The 16195-nt window shown below is 35.6% G+C and overlaps 3 protein-coding genes across 4 annotated transcripts; 1 reads left to right on the forward strand and 2 right to left on the reverse strand.

Moving 5' to 3' along the window:
• The first annotated feature begins 1113 nt into the window (after positions 1–1113).
• On the forward strand, positions 1114–3672 carry LOC108849629 (WD repeat-containing protein 55-like). The gene is made up of 14 exons (XM_018623214.2): positions 1114–1367; positions 1486–1518; positions 1602–1666; positions 1767–1854; positions 1970–2042; positions 2148–2254; positions 2348–2447; positions 2518–2594; positions 2665–2713; positions 2797–2843; positions 2946–3016; positions 3122–3177; positions 3274–3391; positions 3472–3672. The coding sequence occupies exons 1-14, from the start codon at positions 1279–1281 to the stop codon at positions 3540–3542; spliced, it is 1044 nt and encodes a 347-aa protein (XP_018478716.1). The 5' UTR covers positions 1114–1278; the 3' UTR covers positions 3543–3672.
• A 60-nt stretch (positions 3673–3732) lies between these two features.
• On the reverse strand, positions 3733–5420 carry LOC108849630 (uncharacterized). Of its 2 annotated transcripts, none has more exons than XM_057006805.1 (4): positions 5115–5420; positions 4238–4743; positions 4047–4144; positions 3733–3972 (listed from the first exon to the last, which is right to left on the reverse strand). In XM_057006805.1, the coding sequence occupies exons 1-3, from the start codon at positions 5212–5214 to the stop codon at positions 4052–4054; spliced, it is 699 nt and encodes a 232-aa protein (XP_056862785.1). In that variant the 5' UTR covers positions 5215–5420; the 3' UTR covers positions 3733–3972; positions 4047–4051. The 2 variants fall into 2 exon arrangements, with proteins under 2 accessions (XP_056862785.1, XP_056862784.1); XM_057006804.1 differs by having other exon boundaries at positions 3733–3949; positions 5115–5419.
• A 2479-nt stretch (positions 5421–7899) lies between these two features.
• LOC130510974 (protein S40-1) lies at positions 7900–11152 on the reverse strand. The gene is given in 2 exon segments (XM_057007730.1): positions 7900–8297; positions 10838–11152. Coding segments are annotated over 2 exon segments (429 nt in total). The 5' UTR covers positions 11021–11152; the 3' UTR covers positions 7900–8051.
• Between the last annotated feature and the right edge of the window lie 5043 nt (positions 11153–16195).

Here is a 16195-nt window from a genome sequence, read left to right on the forward strand (position 1 = left end):
ATTTTGTAGAAGTTGATGACTGAATTGTATTGCACAATGTTCTATAGTAAGAAAAGAACAATTTTATATTTATACATTATCACATTTTACAGTAGGTGGATTATTCTTTGGCAACTTTTCAGTTCTTTCGATTATTCTTTGGCAAATTTTCATTTTCATCCCGGACGGATCACAAAGTCAATTGCTGCTGGTACTTAGCTTTGCCACCACTGTATCGGTTGGTAGTTTGTGTTTTGGTTTAGCAGAGATCATTGTGGTTAAATGTAGTGGTTTAAGAGATGGTTAGCTTAGAGTCGTGGACTTTTCTCATCTCAGTTGGGTTAAAGATACATCAATGTACTCTAAGTTGCGCTGGATCCGAGTGAGTTTTCACCTAGTAAGTGTTGCTAAGATGCATTGTTTTGTTTGTATATATGGTAGAACTCTTGTGAAGTCAGATGTTTGTACCAAAGATTATGGGTGAATGAATAGTTGAAGTTGAGCCAAAAAAAAGAAAATGCTCTTTCCTCTTGAATTAACCATCTTCTCATATCTAGTGCGATAGTCTCCTATTACGTGTAAGTCTCTTCATCTGATCTTGATATCATACAGACAGACACCTGTTGTTTATCTATTACCATACACAGAAATCGTCGTGAATCAAGCAGGCAGGCAGAGAGACGTGCGGATGTTTAAATTTTGGTAAGCTATACCTTCAGGAAGCGGCTCGAGCCAGTTCTTGAGAGGTTTAAGTAGTACATGATCTAAGACCTCAGCATGATGAAGCTGTTTCTTGTAGAGAGCTCCCTTGTTTGCTAAGCTAAGTTGTACATCGATTCAAAGATTCGCTATATATCTCCCACTTGCACTCCTTTTGGCCGCAAGCTGACCAGTTTTTGGCAATCTCATCATCATTCATTATCTTCCATTATCTCTTAGCACGATCAACAACCCTTGAACAATTATTATCCGCCAGAGCGTGGACAAGTGCTTAAATAGAGAATACTAATTCGTTTCGTGTAGTACAAGTTTTCTTTTTTCATCTTTCTTGAGAAAACAGTTGGAAGATAAAAAAAAAAATTTACTTGAAAATGATTCCAATATATTAGGGCAAAAGATGCCATTTCGATATAACCGATCCTAATTGCAATTTTTTTTAGAAAAACAGAGGATCTCTCGTAAAACTCGATAGAAACCCTACTCAGTTCGACCCGACCGCTTTTTTTTAGTGACTTCTCTCGATACTTGAGGATTCACTGTTGTTTCGTAACTAAGACTCTCTCAGAGTGGGTGGTGGAGATGGACTTGGGAGCCAACGCGTTCGGTATAGACTTCCATCCATCGAAGAGTCTTGTAGCTACTGGTCTCATCGATGGACACTTGCATCTGTAACACTCCAAACCCACCCTTCTCTCTTTCAATCCCCTTTGTTTCCAATTCCCAACAAGAAGCACCGATCAGATAACCTCGTACTCTGTTTCTCTTTCTTTTTCTTTTCTGTTGCAGATACCGTTACGACACAGAGTCTTCACTTGTCAGGTTATTAAAAAAAAAACTGATCTTTCTGTCTCTGTTTGTTGTGGGTCGTCTAAAAGTTCACTGCTTTTTGTTTTGGGTGTCAGGGAGCGTAAAGTGCGTGCCCACAAAGAGTCTTGCAGAGCTGTTCGCTTCATCGATGATGGCCAAAGTTTGTTCCTTTATGCCCGCCTTTCTATCATATACTTTTTTGAGCTTATGTTCTGCTTTCTTATTAACGTTGTACTATGCTTACTTATGTGTTTGATAAGGAATCGTCACAGCTTCAGCTGATTGCTCAATTCTAGCTACCGATGTGGAGACTGGTGCTAGTGTTGCACATCTTCAGAATGCTCACGAGTAATTTCTATTCCTTCCTTTCCTTTTTTTTTTTTAAAAAAAAAAAATTGATACACTTTCTGGTAGTTTTCTTTTTAGTGACTGAATGAATATAGTTGGGCATTGTGTTTTCTAGGGATGCTGTTAATACTTTGATTACTGTTACTGAGACAACCATCGCTTCAGGGGATGCTAACGGCTGTGTTAAGGTCTGTGCCTTTGATCATTGAGAAAACTCTGTTTATCTCCACCTACCTTTTGGAGTAAAACTATGTAATCGTTTTACGATAAAATATATGTTTGATCTGGCTCAGATTTGGGATACGAGACAGCGCTCTTGCTCTCACGAGTTTAATGTCCACGAGGATTACATTTCTGCCATGACCTTTGCTTCTGATTCAATGAAGCTAGTGGCTACAAGGTTTGTATTTTCTTTTTTCTTTTTTTGTTCTTTCATACAAGACCTGTCAGCTTAATCTGTTCTATTGTTGGTTGCTTTTGATTGTGTGTTTAGTGGAGATGGGACTCTATCTGTATGTAATCTCAGAACGGGCAAACTCCAATCTCAGTCTGAGTTTTCTGAGGACGAACTTCTTTCTGTTGTTATAATGAAGGTAACAAAAAAAAAAATCATCTATAGTTTCTACTTATCTAATGTGTGTTATTATTTCCTCTTGATTACAGAATGGGCGTAAAGTTATCTGTGGAACTCAAAATGGTATCCTCATGCTCTATTCATGGGGATTTTTCAAAGATTGTAGGTAAGCCATATATAAACCTCTAACACTGACTCTGTTAATGGTTCTAGACTTAACCATATGCTATCTACAGCGATCGTTTTGTTGATCTATCTCCAAATTCAGTTGATGTCCTTTTAAAGGTGAGCATTTAAATTTGTCCTTTTTATATTATAAGTGGGCTAAAATGAGTAATGCAAGTCTTGTGGATCCTTAAATGATGTAGCTTGACGAGGACAGAGTTATCACTGGATGTGATAATGGAATAATCAGGTAATGAAAATAACTCTTCTTCCATTAGAAAGGCTCTTTTTACTGTTTAATTGATTTATGTTCAATCAATTCAAAGTTTATTTCCACTTGTTTTTTCTACAGCCTTGTTGGAATATTGCCCAACAGAATCATACAGCCAATTGGGTCTCACGAGTTCCCTATCGAAGACCTCGGTGTGTTGTTAACACTTCTCCTCTGTTTCCATAACAACAGTTTGTTGATCCTTGTTAACTAGGATGAGTTTCTAACTTTTTTTTCATGTGGAATCTCTCTTGTAGCTCTCTCGCATGATAAAAAGTTTCTTGGTAGCACAGCTCATGACAGTATGCTCAAGGTATCTCTCTAGAAAAACTTTTACTCTCAGTGGTAAAGAGTTACACAAATAGATTCCTGAGATACTTTTGTTTTTTGTGTGTTCCTGGTGATGAAGTTGTGGGATTTGGAAGAGATTATAGAAGGTTCTAATGGAAACGCATCGGGAGCTGCAGAAGACAGTGACAGCGACAAGGAGGATATGGACCTTGACAATGATCCCAAGCCTTCCCGAGGTGTACTTTCTGGAACATTTTTAAAACATTTTTTTTCCAACCTTTGGAACATTCTCATCTCTGAGGTGGTGCTTGTACAGGTACCAAGAGGAAAACAAGAAGTAAATCAACTCCGGTGGACACTAGAACTAGTTTCTTCGCAGACATGTAGATTCGCCTGGACAAATGCATCAGTTTCATACTCCTTATCTTTTTTTGATTCTGACAGTTTTGTTAAGCTACATTTATATATCATCACAGCAGATCATATACAAAAAAAATGCATCAGTTTCATACTTATCTTTTTTGATTCTGACAGCTATGTGTGCTTGTGTGTATTCTTGGAATTAATAAAAAAAAAATATGAAATCATAAGACAATATATATCACACAAAAGAAAAACATAACTATGTTTTTTCATGAATAGAAAATAACTTTTGTTCTTGTTTGTATATTTTTTTTTCAAAAACACTCATTATTATCTAGCAGAGACATCAATGGCTGAATGTACAGAAAATAATCTACTGACCATGTAGCTTTTGATGTCCACTGTTTGCTGAATGATTTCCTCCTCATGTTCTTCACCATCACAACAAACCATACTTAGTTTACTAGTATGTTTGAATGCTATAAAAGAAACACTGAAGCTTTCAAGATTCTTTAGAGAAAGACTAACCTGTATTATCTTTCTGACCCTGCCATCACATCAAACAAACCGCAGCAACTAAACCACGAGGTTCGAGCAACTGGTGGACCACCAGAAGGGAGATGACTCTGCATATATGTCCAGAAGAACATTTAATAAACTGAACAAAAAAAAAAGAGCTCAAATACAGGATTAAAGCAAGAAACAAAACCAGATGATACCTTTTCTTCAGAACATTCTGGCACTTGAGATGTCTCTGCAGCAGATCCTGTGATGTTACCCTCATTTGTTTCTTCCAGTCTACGCTTCTCTTGGCTTTCATCAGCTTTATGTTGGACAGAAGCTGAGTCTGTCGAGCTTTCAGCATGCCCATTTTTGTTAGTAATCATAACCTCTGAGACAGAAGAATCCACAGGCTTGACAGAAGCATCATCAGCAGGTGCAATTTCCAAAGTGCCACCACCACCAGCCTCTTTAGATGCTGCTTTTCCGTTCACACCGTTCTTCTCCTCGTGACATGTTCCTCTTCCAAGTGCAGCAGCAGCAACGTCTTCACCTTTAGCTTCTTGTCCCTCTGTTTTCTCTTTAAAAGTGTCCTTCCTCAGACCAGATAAAGGAGAAGGTGATGGATCTCTTGTCCAAACTTCACCGTTTCCTTGGGAACCAGGGGAACTCAAGTTGCCATCACTTTCTCCTTCATCTTGGCTTCCATGATGTTCATCATACCCTGAAATGTTCAGTGAACATAAACATCAAAGAAACTATCTGTTTGGAACATTACTGACAAGTACTTTGGAGCAAAAAAGCAAACAGAGATTGACTGAATCTAAAATATACCCCACAAGATCCCCAAAAGAGATTCTTATATAGATTAGGACCAAAGTACCATTTACTTCAACAGCTGTATAATAACAAAAAGTTTCTGAGCATCAAAAAAAGACAAAAAGAAGAAACCTACCTAACACAAGAGAGAGAATATACATAAAATCTCTAAACAAAGGACTAATAAAAAGTCAAGATCCAGCAACGGGAGAATAAACCAGAAACAGTATTGAGTTTTGTAGTACATATCAAAGAAGAAGACAAAGAAGAAAGTACCATGACCATTGAAGCCTTTGTTGCTTGGACTGCCTCCTCCAAAGGCTTCTTGTTCCTTCTTTTTCTTCAGGGCCTTTCTCTTCTTGGCACCAGACGGCATGATCAATGGATTGTGAACGAACAGCAAATGAAAAAAAATCGGAGTGGGTTAGGTGTTGGTTCGTTCACTCCAAAGGTTCTCGAGCTCTCCTTCAACTAGTGGGGTCTGCTTTGTTTTTCTTTGTTTGTTTGTGGTGTGTGGAGTTGAGTTGTGTTGCTAAGCTTTTTTTTGGCTATACGTTCGGGAAAATAGAGAAGTCACGGTAACAGTCTAGAGATAAGGCGTCGTAGTCTTTGTTTCATTGGATTATTAAACGTGTCGATACGCCTCCGTATCTACAGTTTATGGGCTTTTGGTATTCACGTTTCGTATAGGTTGGATGGTTCTGTTCGGTTTGGTTAGTTGATGGTTGGTTTGGATGGTAACTATGGTTTTAGTACTTAAAAGGCTGTGTTCGCATTGGGCCGATTCAAAACTGTTCTGGTTTCGTAAAGAAACTGATGCCAAAGCCCATAATTTTCCATGAGACAATTGTGGAAATTCCATTAATGCTTTTTCACCAAATTTTTATTATTATTCGAATTCCACAAAGTTTAATTTATAGTACTAAAATTGATGTAGTATAGCAATGTTCAACTATTAACTTACAGTAATGACTTTTTTTGTTTATAACTACATTTTCTATTTTATTTTGCAATAAATTATATAGTGGAGTTAGACCGCCAAAGATGTTCTTATAAATATAACTAGATTTTGACCCGCCTTTTTCAAAGGCGGAATTATTTTATAAATTTTTATTAGTAAAAAAATATATTAGTCTTTAAGTGTTTACTATATTTGTAGTTCAATTATCTACTCTTTTTTTACGAACGGGTATTGAATTAAAAGAGATTCGATATCTAAATCTGAACATATAATACCCGAACCCGAATAGATATCTAAAGATAACCGAACTTATGTATCCTTAACCCCATATTCCTAGTTTACTTCTCTAATTTTATTCAAAATGTTTATATATTGATTATTCACATGGTTCAAAATTAGATAACATACATATAATTCCAAGAAATGGATTTTTACTTACTTAAAATGTATGTCAAAATATTTGCTTCATGCATTAGCAAAAGTTACATTAAAATTTAGAAACAATAATCAAATTAGTTTCTTTTATTTTTAACATTTTATCTTCAAATCATTCAATCTATTAAAATAAAATATCAGTAAAGTAAAAGTTATATTTTAAAATACAAAAAACTTGAGAAATGAAGAATTTATTTTTTTCTAAAATCTAAATATCCGAAAACCCGACCCGAAATAACCGAACCCGAACTAAAAATATCTGAACCCGATCCGAAATACAAAAATACCCGAATGGATTCTATACTCCTATGCCGAAATATCCAAAAATCTGAAATACCCAATCCGAACCTGAACGGATATCCGTGTTAAGCTAGATAGGCTTCACACTTAAAACCAATTGGTTTTAAGTGTGAAGCCCATCTAGCTTAACATGGTATCAGAGCCCGATCCGAACAGTCCAACCCGATCCTCATCGATCTGGCCCAAAGTTGGCCCATCGATCTTTGCCCGAGCATTCCGAGATTGACGCTCAGAGAGCTATCATCTCGAGGGGGCGTATTAGACACAAAGTGTCCCACATCGGGTATTGGAAAGGATCCTTAGTCATATATAAGATAGATGGGCCACTCCACTAATCACCAATTGGTTTTAAGTGTGAAGCCCATCTAGCTTAACAATCCGAACGCTAACCCCTAATATAAATGCAAGTAATTAATTTCATCTTTGGGTTTAATAGTAAAACTAAACTGAACATGATCTAAATTCTATTTGATTGTAGCTTATATGTTGTAGTTATAAATTGACTTTTTCATATATTGGAATGTTCTGTTTAGTGAAAGATGAACCAAATAACTCATAATTTAATATTTTATGTTGCAGGTAGTGAACTGAGGAGAATCTGTCACGATAATATATTGGACATGATGTCCAATTAGAGTTATTATATTGATCTTATAATAGTAAATAATATATCTGTCAAGATTCGATGGTTTGAGTAAATTATTTTTTGGTATAGTTTAAGTGACACGGTTAACATATAATATCAGATGGTTTCACTATATTAAATGCTGGTTTAATTAAAGTGATCTTGTTATATTATTTAGTTAGTTATTATGATAACTATATATAAGATAACATACTAAGGAAATTGAAAGAGTCCAAAATTTAAAATGAACTTTCTTAGGTAGATAAAAAATAGGACTCTGTTTTAATAGATTAGATAACTTTTTCTCTGCTTAAATTTGTTAACCGGGTTTGGGTCCTTAGTGGGCCGACAATATAGCTAGATTAGCTCTTAACAGGCCATTAAATACGAGGCTTTAATTGAGTTAGTATCATTGTGCATTTCTTGAGCTCCTTGATATCATCGGCGCTTTCTGTCTCTCTCAGAATCAATGAAAACACAACAGCTGTTTCTGTTCAGCTTTTGTCCACAAACTCATATATATGTTCATCACAATTCGAGAATTATAATTAAGTACAAATGACATTTGTCAAACATTCGATTTTCAGAAAAAAGTTATTTTTTCTCCTCATAATTAACCCGATTTTTTTAACCAACCCAAATTTTTCTTTTGTGTTGTTTTCTAAACTAATTTTTGGTGAATTTTTCTTCTGTGTTTCTCTTAAAATTTGAGGAAATATAAAAGAATTTGGGAAAACGAATTGATGGACCAATCTTTTTGATATATATTTGAAACATTTTCCCCAGTTTCACTTAACAAAACAACACTGACAAATTTTCCATAAATTGCAAAATAAAAAGAGAGATGATCAAATGCATGCCAAAACCGGAAACTACCTAAAGGAGTTCATCATCAAGCCTCCAAAAAACCGGTTGACCTGAGAACCGAGTTACGAACCCGGCTAAGGTCTCTCCCCTTAAGAGTCCTTCCACTACCTGAACAAACTGAAAACGCCATCTGTCCTCCTCCTTCTCCTTGAATCCTCCGTCCAACGATAACATGCGGTGGAATGATCTCTCCTCTTCCATCGGTATACTCCTCCGTGTATTCATTCTCTTCTTTTCCGACATATCTACGAAACATGTTCTCCGGTATATTCTATAGACATATAAGGCAACTTATGTATTAAGGGTTATTGTGTAATTAGTATCTCTGTATACCCTAGCTCTACGAGACTGTATATATACTTGTACATTGCTAATCTAATGAATCAAGTCATTTGACCTATATGGTATCAGAGCCACCATACCTAAAAACTCTTTACCGCTTTTCTTTTTCTTTCAAACATGTCGGCCTCCCCTGTATCCACACATGAAGCTATTGTCATCAACAACAAAACACTTCTCAGTGTCAACATGACAAACGTCACAAAACTCACCAGTCTCAATCACTTGATGTGGAGCAGACAAGTGCATGCTCTCTTTGATGCATATGATCTAGCCGGTTACATTGACGGCTCTCTAGAAATCCCCCCACCAATGATCACAACCGATGGTGTTGAAGTCGCAAATCCTGATCACCAACATTGGAAGCGTCAAGACAAACTTGTCTTCAGTGCACTGCTTGGATCTATAACTCCAACCATTCAGCCACTCCTGTCCCGCGCAACAACGGCGTACCAGATCTGGGAGACTCTTGCGGCTACCTATGCAAAGCCCACACGGGGCCACATTCAACAACTCAGGCACCAAGTTAAAGATTGGAAGAAAGGAACCAAGACAGTTGATGAATACATACAGGGGCTTACAACTCGTTTTGATCAACTTGCGATCTTGGGGAAACCATATGATATTGAAGATCAAGTGGAGTTTGTCATTGATGGTCTTCCTGAAGACTACAAGAGTGTGGCTGACCAGATCGAGAGCAGGGACACGACTCCAACACTCATTGAGATACATGAGAGGTTGCTTAACCATGAGGCTAAGCTTCAAGCATCAGCACCTAAGCAGTCGGTTCTACCAATCTCAGCCAATGTTGCTACACAGCGTGGAAGCAACAACAACTCTCGTGGCTCCTACCACAACAACAACAGGCAGTTCTCAAACCGGAACAACAACAACAACAGGAACGGCAATTGGCAGTATCAAAATAACAATCGAGCCGACACATACCAGCCTCGTCCTTATCTTGGAAGGTGCCAACTATGTGGCATACACGGACACAGTGCAAGGCGATGCACTCAGAACCAAGGGCAATCTCTGCGTGTCAACAATGATCAGATGCAGCCGCGCAATCCCTTTCAGCCTTGGCAGCCACGAGCAAATGTAGCTGTTGCGCCTCAGTACACGGCGAACAATTGGCTCCTGGATAGTGGAGCGACTCACCACATCACGGATGAAGTATACATGTCTCAACCTCCTGGCTTCATTGATAAAGATCGGCCAAATCATGTATGTAGATTAAACAAGGCTATCTACGGTTTAAAGCAGTCGCCGCGTGCTTGGTATCAAGAACTCAAGAACTTCTTACTCTCGCTTGGATTCTACAACTCTGTCGCTGATACCTCTCTGTTTGTTCTTCGTCGGACTGGTCATCTCGTTTATTTATTGGTGTACGTGGATGATATTATAGTCACAGGCAGCAACCATCAATTGATCAATGGCATCATCGCCTCTCTTGGTCAACGGTTCTCTCTCAAGGACATGGGTGACCTTCATTACTTTCTTGGTATAGAGGTTAGCCGAACAGCAAAGGGGCTACACTTGATGCAGAAGAAATACATCAGTGATCTACTTCACAAGGTCAATATGCAGAACACAAAGGCTGTCTCCACACCTCTCAACTCTGAAGAGAAACTGTCTCTCAACCTTGGCAACCCATTAGATGATCCAAAACAATATAGAGCTGTCATCGGAAGTCTACAATATCTGGCCTTCACTCGTCCGGATATCGCCTACGCAGTCAACAAGCTCTCTCAGTATATGCATCGTCCTACTGATGCACACTGGAATGCGGCGAAACGTGTTCTCCGTTACCTCGCAGGCACAATGTCACATGGCATACTTCTTCGTAAGAATAATCCTCTCTCTCTTTATGCGTATTCAGACGCTGATTGGGCTGGAGATCGGGATGATTTTGTTTCAACAAATGCTTATGTGATCTACTTCGGTGCTCACCCTATCTCTTGGTCATCAAAGAAGCAAGATGGCGTCGCTAGATCATCAACGGAAGCTGAGTACAGATCAGTCGCTAATACTGCTTCCGAACTGTCTTGGGTCTCTTCCTTGCTCTCTGAACTCGGAATCCAGCTTCCTGCACCTCCAGTTATCTACTGTGATAACATTGGTGCAACATATCTCTGTGCAAACCCGGTCTTCCACTCTCGAATGAAGCATATAGCTCTAGCTTACCACTTCATCCGCGAACGAGTACAGCGAGGACATCTCAGAGTTGTTCATGTCTCTACTAAAGACCAACTTGCGGACATGCTCACAAAACCATTACCTCGGACACCATTCCATGACTTCTGTTTCAAGATTGGAGTTGTTCCCCCACCTCCATCTTGAGGGGGCGTATAGACATATAAGGCAACTTATGTATTAAGGGTTATTGTGTAATTAGTATCTCTGTATACCCTAGCTCTACGAGACTGTATATATACTTGTACATTGCTAATCTAATGAATCAAGTCATTTGACCTATATATTCACCGGCAGAGAGCTTGATAACGCCGTCACCTTCTCCGTCTTCTTGATGATCCGACTCGTCTTGTTCTTCTCCTTTCGACCGAACAAACGATTCTCATTATCGTCGTCTCTCTGGAGAACAGAGCTTGAATCTTCGAGGAATACAACCTCAGCTTCATCGAATTCCTCAGCCATTTATAAAACTGGAATCTTGAAACCTCGGATTGAATTAATCTCAGTAGAAAATAGGAGGGTAGGAGACGTAGAGAGAGAGAGAGAGAGGGAGAGAGTTGAGAAGTTGTTTTGTGTTGTAGTATGTGTGTGTTCAACTGTTTATGAAGTCGGATGATATCATGATAGTGGCATAGAGTGCGAACCCCACTTTATTTCTATATTATTACATTGGACCACTTTGATATATAAATTAAAATTCTTTTATGATATATACAAATTAAATTATTTTATTGATATGATATATCATAAAACAATTGATATGTAGTTATATACAGTTAACTTGGACCACTTTGTCCACACACAAAAATTTGGACCACTTTGATATATACAGATTAAAATGATTTTTATGATATGCTTTAGAGATATACAAATTGATATAATATAGTGAAAAACTGAAAATGACTTTTTGGACCATTTTGATATATACAAATCAAAACGCTTTTATAATGATATGGAGATATCTTATCTATACGTGTCTGTGTAATGCAGACTGAGGACTCTGGTTGGATCGTCCTTTTGGTCACCATAAGTTAGTCGCATCAGATTTCTCTTTAGTTTGTCTTCAAGTTACAAAACTGTTTTATAACCATGAATTCATTCCTTATATTTTTTTTTAATTCCAGAGTGCCTGCATATTATTCCAGTTACTACAATTTTGGGAGTTTATACATAAACACTCTTACACAAAATATTTTAGGTATATCTATGTATTGTATATGAGCATTCATTTATATGAAACATCATAGTCATGATGAAGTGGGTTTCAAACAATTTGTTGGATTTTTTTTTCTTTTCTTTCCGTTACATTTTAATGTTATAATGAATGACATGTTTTAATTATGATTGTTAACAATCCAACTAATTTAAACCACAAAAAAACAATCCAACTAATAGTTGAACGTGTCATAAAGAAGAAATTGATTAAATATTTTCTAATTGTATATATCTTAGTCATATTTTTGCACCAAATTTTAAAAAATCTATTACTTTTTTTGAAGTATTGATGTATGTGTTAGCAAATACCATACATTTTATAAATATTTTTTTTGATACAATTTTCGTTTTTGGTTTAGAAGAGCTCATTTAAGGTTTTTTGCTTCACTCTACAATTTTGCATGCAACTTTTAACACCTTGTAACCAAAAATATGCAAAATATTAAAAATATGATGTGAAAACACGTGAATTTGTCATATTTCGTAACTTGTGCCTCGTCACTCTTCTCATGCATGGTTTACAATTTATATATTTTTAGAATTAATGTGTTGATGAATTTGCACCTAAAAAGTTTTTTTTTTTTTGAGCAACTCACCTAAAAAAGTTTTGTTTCAGTGACTATATTTTAATGAATGGGAAACCAGGTATGATCATGACTCTGTTTGCGGACTTCCAGTCTTACCAGAACCGGACCAGTCATGGTTTCAGTTTTATCAGAACCAGACTCCAAGAACAAGCATAGTTTTTTTTTAGATTCTTTTGGAATATCTTAGAACTAATTAAAATTTCGCTTACCAAGGAGTAGTTGAGTACTTGTTACACCCGAACATTGACTGTTGTATCGGGATTGGGGACAGAACGTGACAAGTAACTGCAGATTGGCACACAAAACTACATGGTCGAGCTAGTTCAAATTATGAAAAAGCAAAATATAAAATTAAATTTCAGTTTGTAATCTATCACGGTTTTGAAATTGTACAAGCGTAAACAAGTATGCTCTTTCAGTATGTGGTAGGTTGGGATCTTCTACACTTAGTTATTAAGTCGGAAAAAAGAGAGGTTGCATTACGAAATAAGGTAAGAAAATTAATACATGTTAAGTCGGAAACATTACTTTGTGTGTGTGTTTTTAACTAAAGGAATCATATGTAAAAAAAAGGAATCTAGACGTCTGCTTCCAAAGACACATCAAAGCTCCGTTGCTTTCGACCCACGTGAACTGTTTTATATTTCTGGTACTGTAATCTGTAAAAACACCATTCTAACGTTAGTGCCTTAGTGGTGTATATGTGCCTTAATATAAATCCATTTATTACATAGAAACAAAATGCAGCTCATTCCATTTTCTTATAACATCTCCAACTGTTTATCCTATTTTCCACTATAAAATAGAATAACTTTATAATAGAGTTGAAAATATATGTTAATGATACTCTATTTTAGAGTGAAACATAGAATGATGAACCAAAAAAAAACAATTTATTCTATGTATAAAGTGAACTTATTTTTACTCTATTATAAAATAGTATTGAAATATATTTTTACTATAAACTCTATTTTAAAATAGAAAATAGAGTGGGGTTGAAGATATCTTAAAGAGAATTCTTATAAAAGCTCTTAAACAAAGGACTATGGAATGATAAATAATTATATTCATATAGAATAAAGAGATTAAGCTACAATGACTAAGGGCATGACTGGTTTTGCCGCTACCACCCGCAAATGCAGTTTTTGCGGTTGGTAGCAGTTGTTGGGATTTTGCAACAATTATTCAAACCGCTCTAAACCGCTTCAAATCGCTTCAAACCTCTAAAATTCAAAAGCTGGTTACAGCTAGCGTTTGCGTTTGCAGGCGGTTACGGGAGGATAATTTTTTTTTTAAAAACAATATAAATTCAAAAATAAAAAATTTAAATAAAATTTTAAAATTAGAATTATGAAAATACTAAAATATATCTATTATATTTTAATTAATATTATAAAATTTTAACATAAAATATTTTTATAATTTTAAAAAATTTAAAACTATTATTTTATAATATAATTTTTATATTAATTATAATTTTATGATTTTTATATTTTTATAATTATATAAAATGTAAATATTATTAATTTATTATTTAACTGTTGTTGCATCTGGTGGTTAACCAGTCATAAGTATCCCGTAAAGGCACAAATTTCAAACCGCAGTACCAATCATACAAATCTCTTAAAACCGCTAAAAACCGCAACCATCCGCAACCGCAAACTTCCGCAATCACAACCGCTGCGTTTGAACCAGTCAGACCCTAACTTGCAATATTAGAGCTGCAACACATGAGGTGGACTCAAGTAGTTGTTTTGAGGGTCTTTTTCAAAGACAAACAATAGCAAAATCATAAATGCTAAATAGAACAAGAAAACATGAAATTGCAAATAGCTAGAAATACAATGATCAGGTGCAGCAAGCAGAACAATTAACTAAACAACTAACATACAAGGGGCGAAGCATAGTTGTATTCCTTATTATATTTCAGTTCGCTCCTTCTAATAAAGAGTCTTCCTTTAATTGTTACTGTTTGACTTCGAATTTAAACATGTTCAGATTTAAATATCTAAAATTAGGAAAAAGCAGAGAAGCGCTTGTCTCCGAAAGGCTCGGACCAGTCAGTCTACATGCACCCAAACCCTGGGTTTGTGCAATGATGGACTAAATCCTTAACGAATCCCATGATTGGTTGATACTTATTATAATTTTCAAAAATATATCGATTTGCGTATTACTTAATTATCTCGCTTCGAATGCATGTTCTTTATTGTTCAATCTACTTCTAGTGGTAGTTTAAAACCATAACTACCATTTTCTATAGCTTTAACTTAAGGGTTTGATTTTCTCGGTATCACCTGTAAATGTGAAGGTCCTTTGATTAGCATCTTACCCTTGGCATCTTACCTTTGATTAGAATGTTAAGGTCCTTGGTTCGGGCAAGCAGCGTATTTAGAAGCCGCTACTTAAGGCTTCACACCAAGCCTTCATAATATGCATGCTTAAGTAAAGTCAGGCGGAACCATTGTTGCCTGATGGGAACTTAGTAAAAGGTTGGGGAGCCCCTTTCCAAAAAAAAGCGGGAGCCTAAATGCAGTTTTTGTAAGATTGGTAGTGGTTATTCTGGTTTTATAACAATCGTAAATTATTTCAAAGTGTTTTAAATTTCTTAAATTTAAAAATTGGTTCCATTTAGCACTTATGGTTGCAAACGATTGCGGAAAATAATATTTTAAGGGAAAATATAAAAATAAAAATATTTAATTATTTTTTCTAAAATTGAAATAAAAAATACTAATATATATATATATATAATTCATATTATAAAATTTTGAAACAAAAATATTTTCTATAATTTTTAAAAAATTTCAACAATATAATTTTTATATTTATTATAATATTATGATTTTAATAGTTATATAAAATGTAAATATCGGTCGCAGTCTCGCAAATCCATTGTAACCAAGGTCTTCTTTAGTGGTTTGACATCCAATGTAATACTTTATCACATTACCGGCACGTGTTTACGATCTAGAAAATCGAGTTTGAAACTCGATCACATATTTTGTTGGAAAAACTTTAGACATGCTAATAGAATAACTTATACATAGTATATAGTATAGATAACCAGTTGAGTTTTATATGATTCAAGATTATTTAATGAACATTAATAGCCATATAGGTTGAAGTGTACGAGCTATAAATATCTTATAAACTTGATTTTCAGATTTTTTTTATAGTATCATATAAACTAATTAATGTTTATGGTTGTTGATTAAGATATGCAAAATTGCTCTTTTTTTCTGCAAAATTGCTCTTTCTGTTTGGTACACATATAAAAGCATGAAAACGTATTACTTGCATAGAAGAAAATCACATCACATGAATAAGATCTTGGAAATATTTAAAATTTCATGTATTTAAAAATAAATATTAGTTGAGTTGTTTGATTGTGCTCTGCTGTTGAATGATCTGCTGATCTTGTTTGTTGTCAGCGATTCTCCCAGATTTGTTCAAACTACCTGTTCATATGCCAAAAGGCCTAAAGCAATTATTCTTTTCGAAAAGTCACGTTTTTATTAAACTCATGTATATAATTTAATTATATAACTCATTCATTCATCTCATTTGTACTTTCTATAGATAATAATCGATTAGTGGACTTAATCGTTTCACATAGTGGATTTTTCAGATTTAGGTTTGACTTAACCAGGTTTCTCGGGTCAAGGTTTGAGTGGCATTGGTTCAGCTTCTTTTTGGGTTTGATATCGCATTACTTGGTTTAGCAAGTAAAAATTGGTGAGAAATAAGAGGATTTCTTCGGTTTAGATTTTGTCCCATATTCGTGTAGTTTTATTGGGGGTGGGTGTGCATTCAGTATGAAATTTACTTTATA

The sequence above is a fragment of the Raphanus sativus genome, chromosome 4, assembly GCF_000801105.2.
Source record: "Raphanus sativus cultivar WK10039 chromosome 4, ASM80110v3, whole genome shotgun sequence".
NCBI classification, from domain to species: Eukaryota; Viridiplantae; Streptophyta; class Magnoliopsida; order Brassicales; family Brassicaceae; genus Raphanus; species Raphanus sativus.

What these genes read in the sequence shown, in the direction of transcription:
- LOC108849630 (XM_057006805.1), bottom strand. Translation starts at nt 5,214, where the DNA reads ATGCCGTCTGGTGCCAAGAAGAGAAAGGCCCTGAAGAAAAAGAAGGAA. An exon ending in CAAAGGCTTCAATGGTCATG is followed by an intron (nt 4,744 to 5,114) that starts GTACTTTCTTCT and finishes TGAACATTTCAG; the next exon opens with GGTATGATGAACATCATGGA. An exon ending in CAGAATGTTCTGAAGAAAAG is followed by an intron (nt 4,145 to 4,237) that starts GTATCATCTGGT and finishes ACATATATGCAG; the next exon opens with AGTCATCTCCCTTCTGGTGG.
- LOC108849629 (XM_018623214.2), top strand. Translation starts at nt 1,279, where the DNA reads ATGGACTTGGGAGCCAACGCGTTCGGTATAGACTTCCATCCATCGAAG. An exon ending in ATCGATGGACACTTGCATCT is followed by an intron (nt 1,368 to 1,485) that starts GTAACACTCCAA and finishes TTTCTGTTGCAG; the next exon opens with ATACCGTTACGACACAGAGT. An exon ending in CAGTTGATGTCCTTTTAAAG is followed by an intron (nt 2,714 to 2,796) that starts GTGAGCATTTAA and finishes TAAATGATGTAG; the next exon opens with CTTGACGAGGACAGAGTTAT.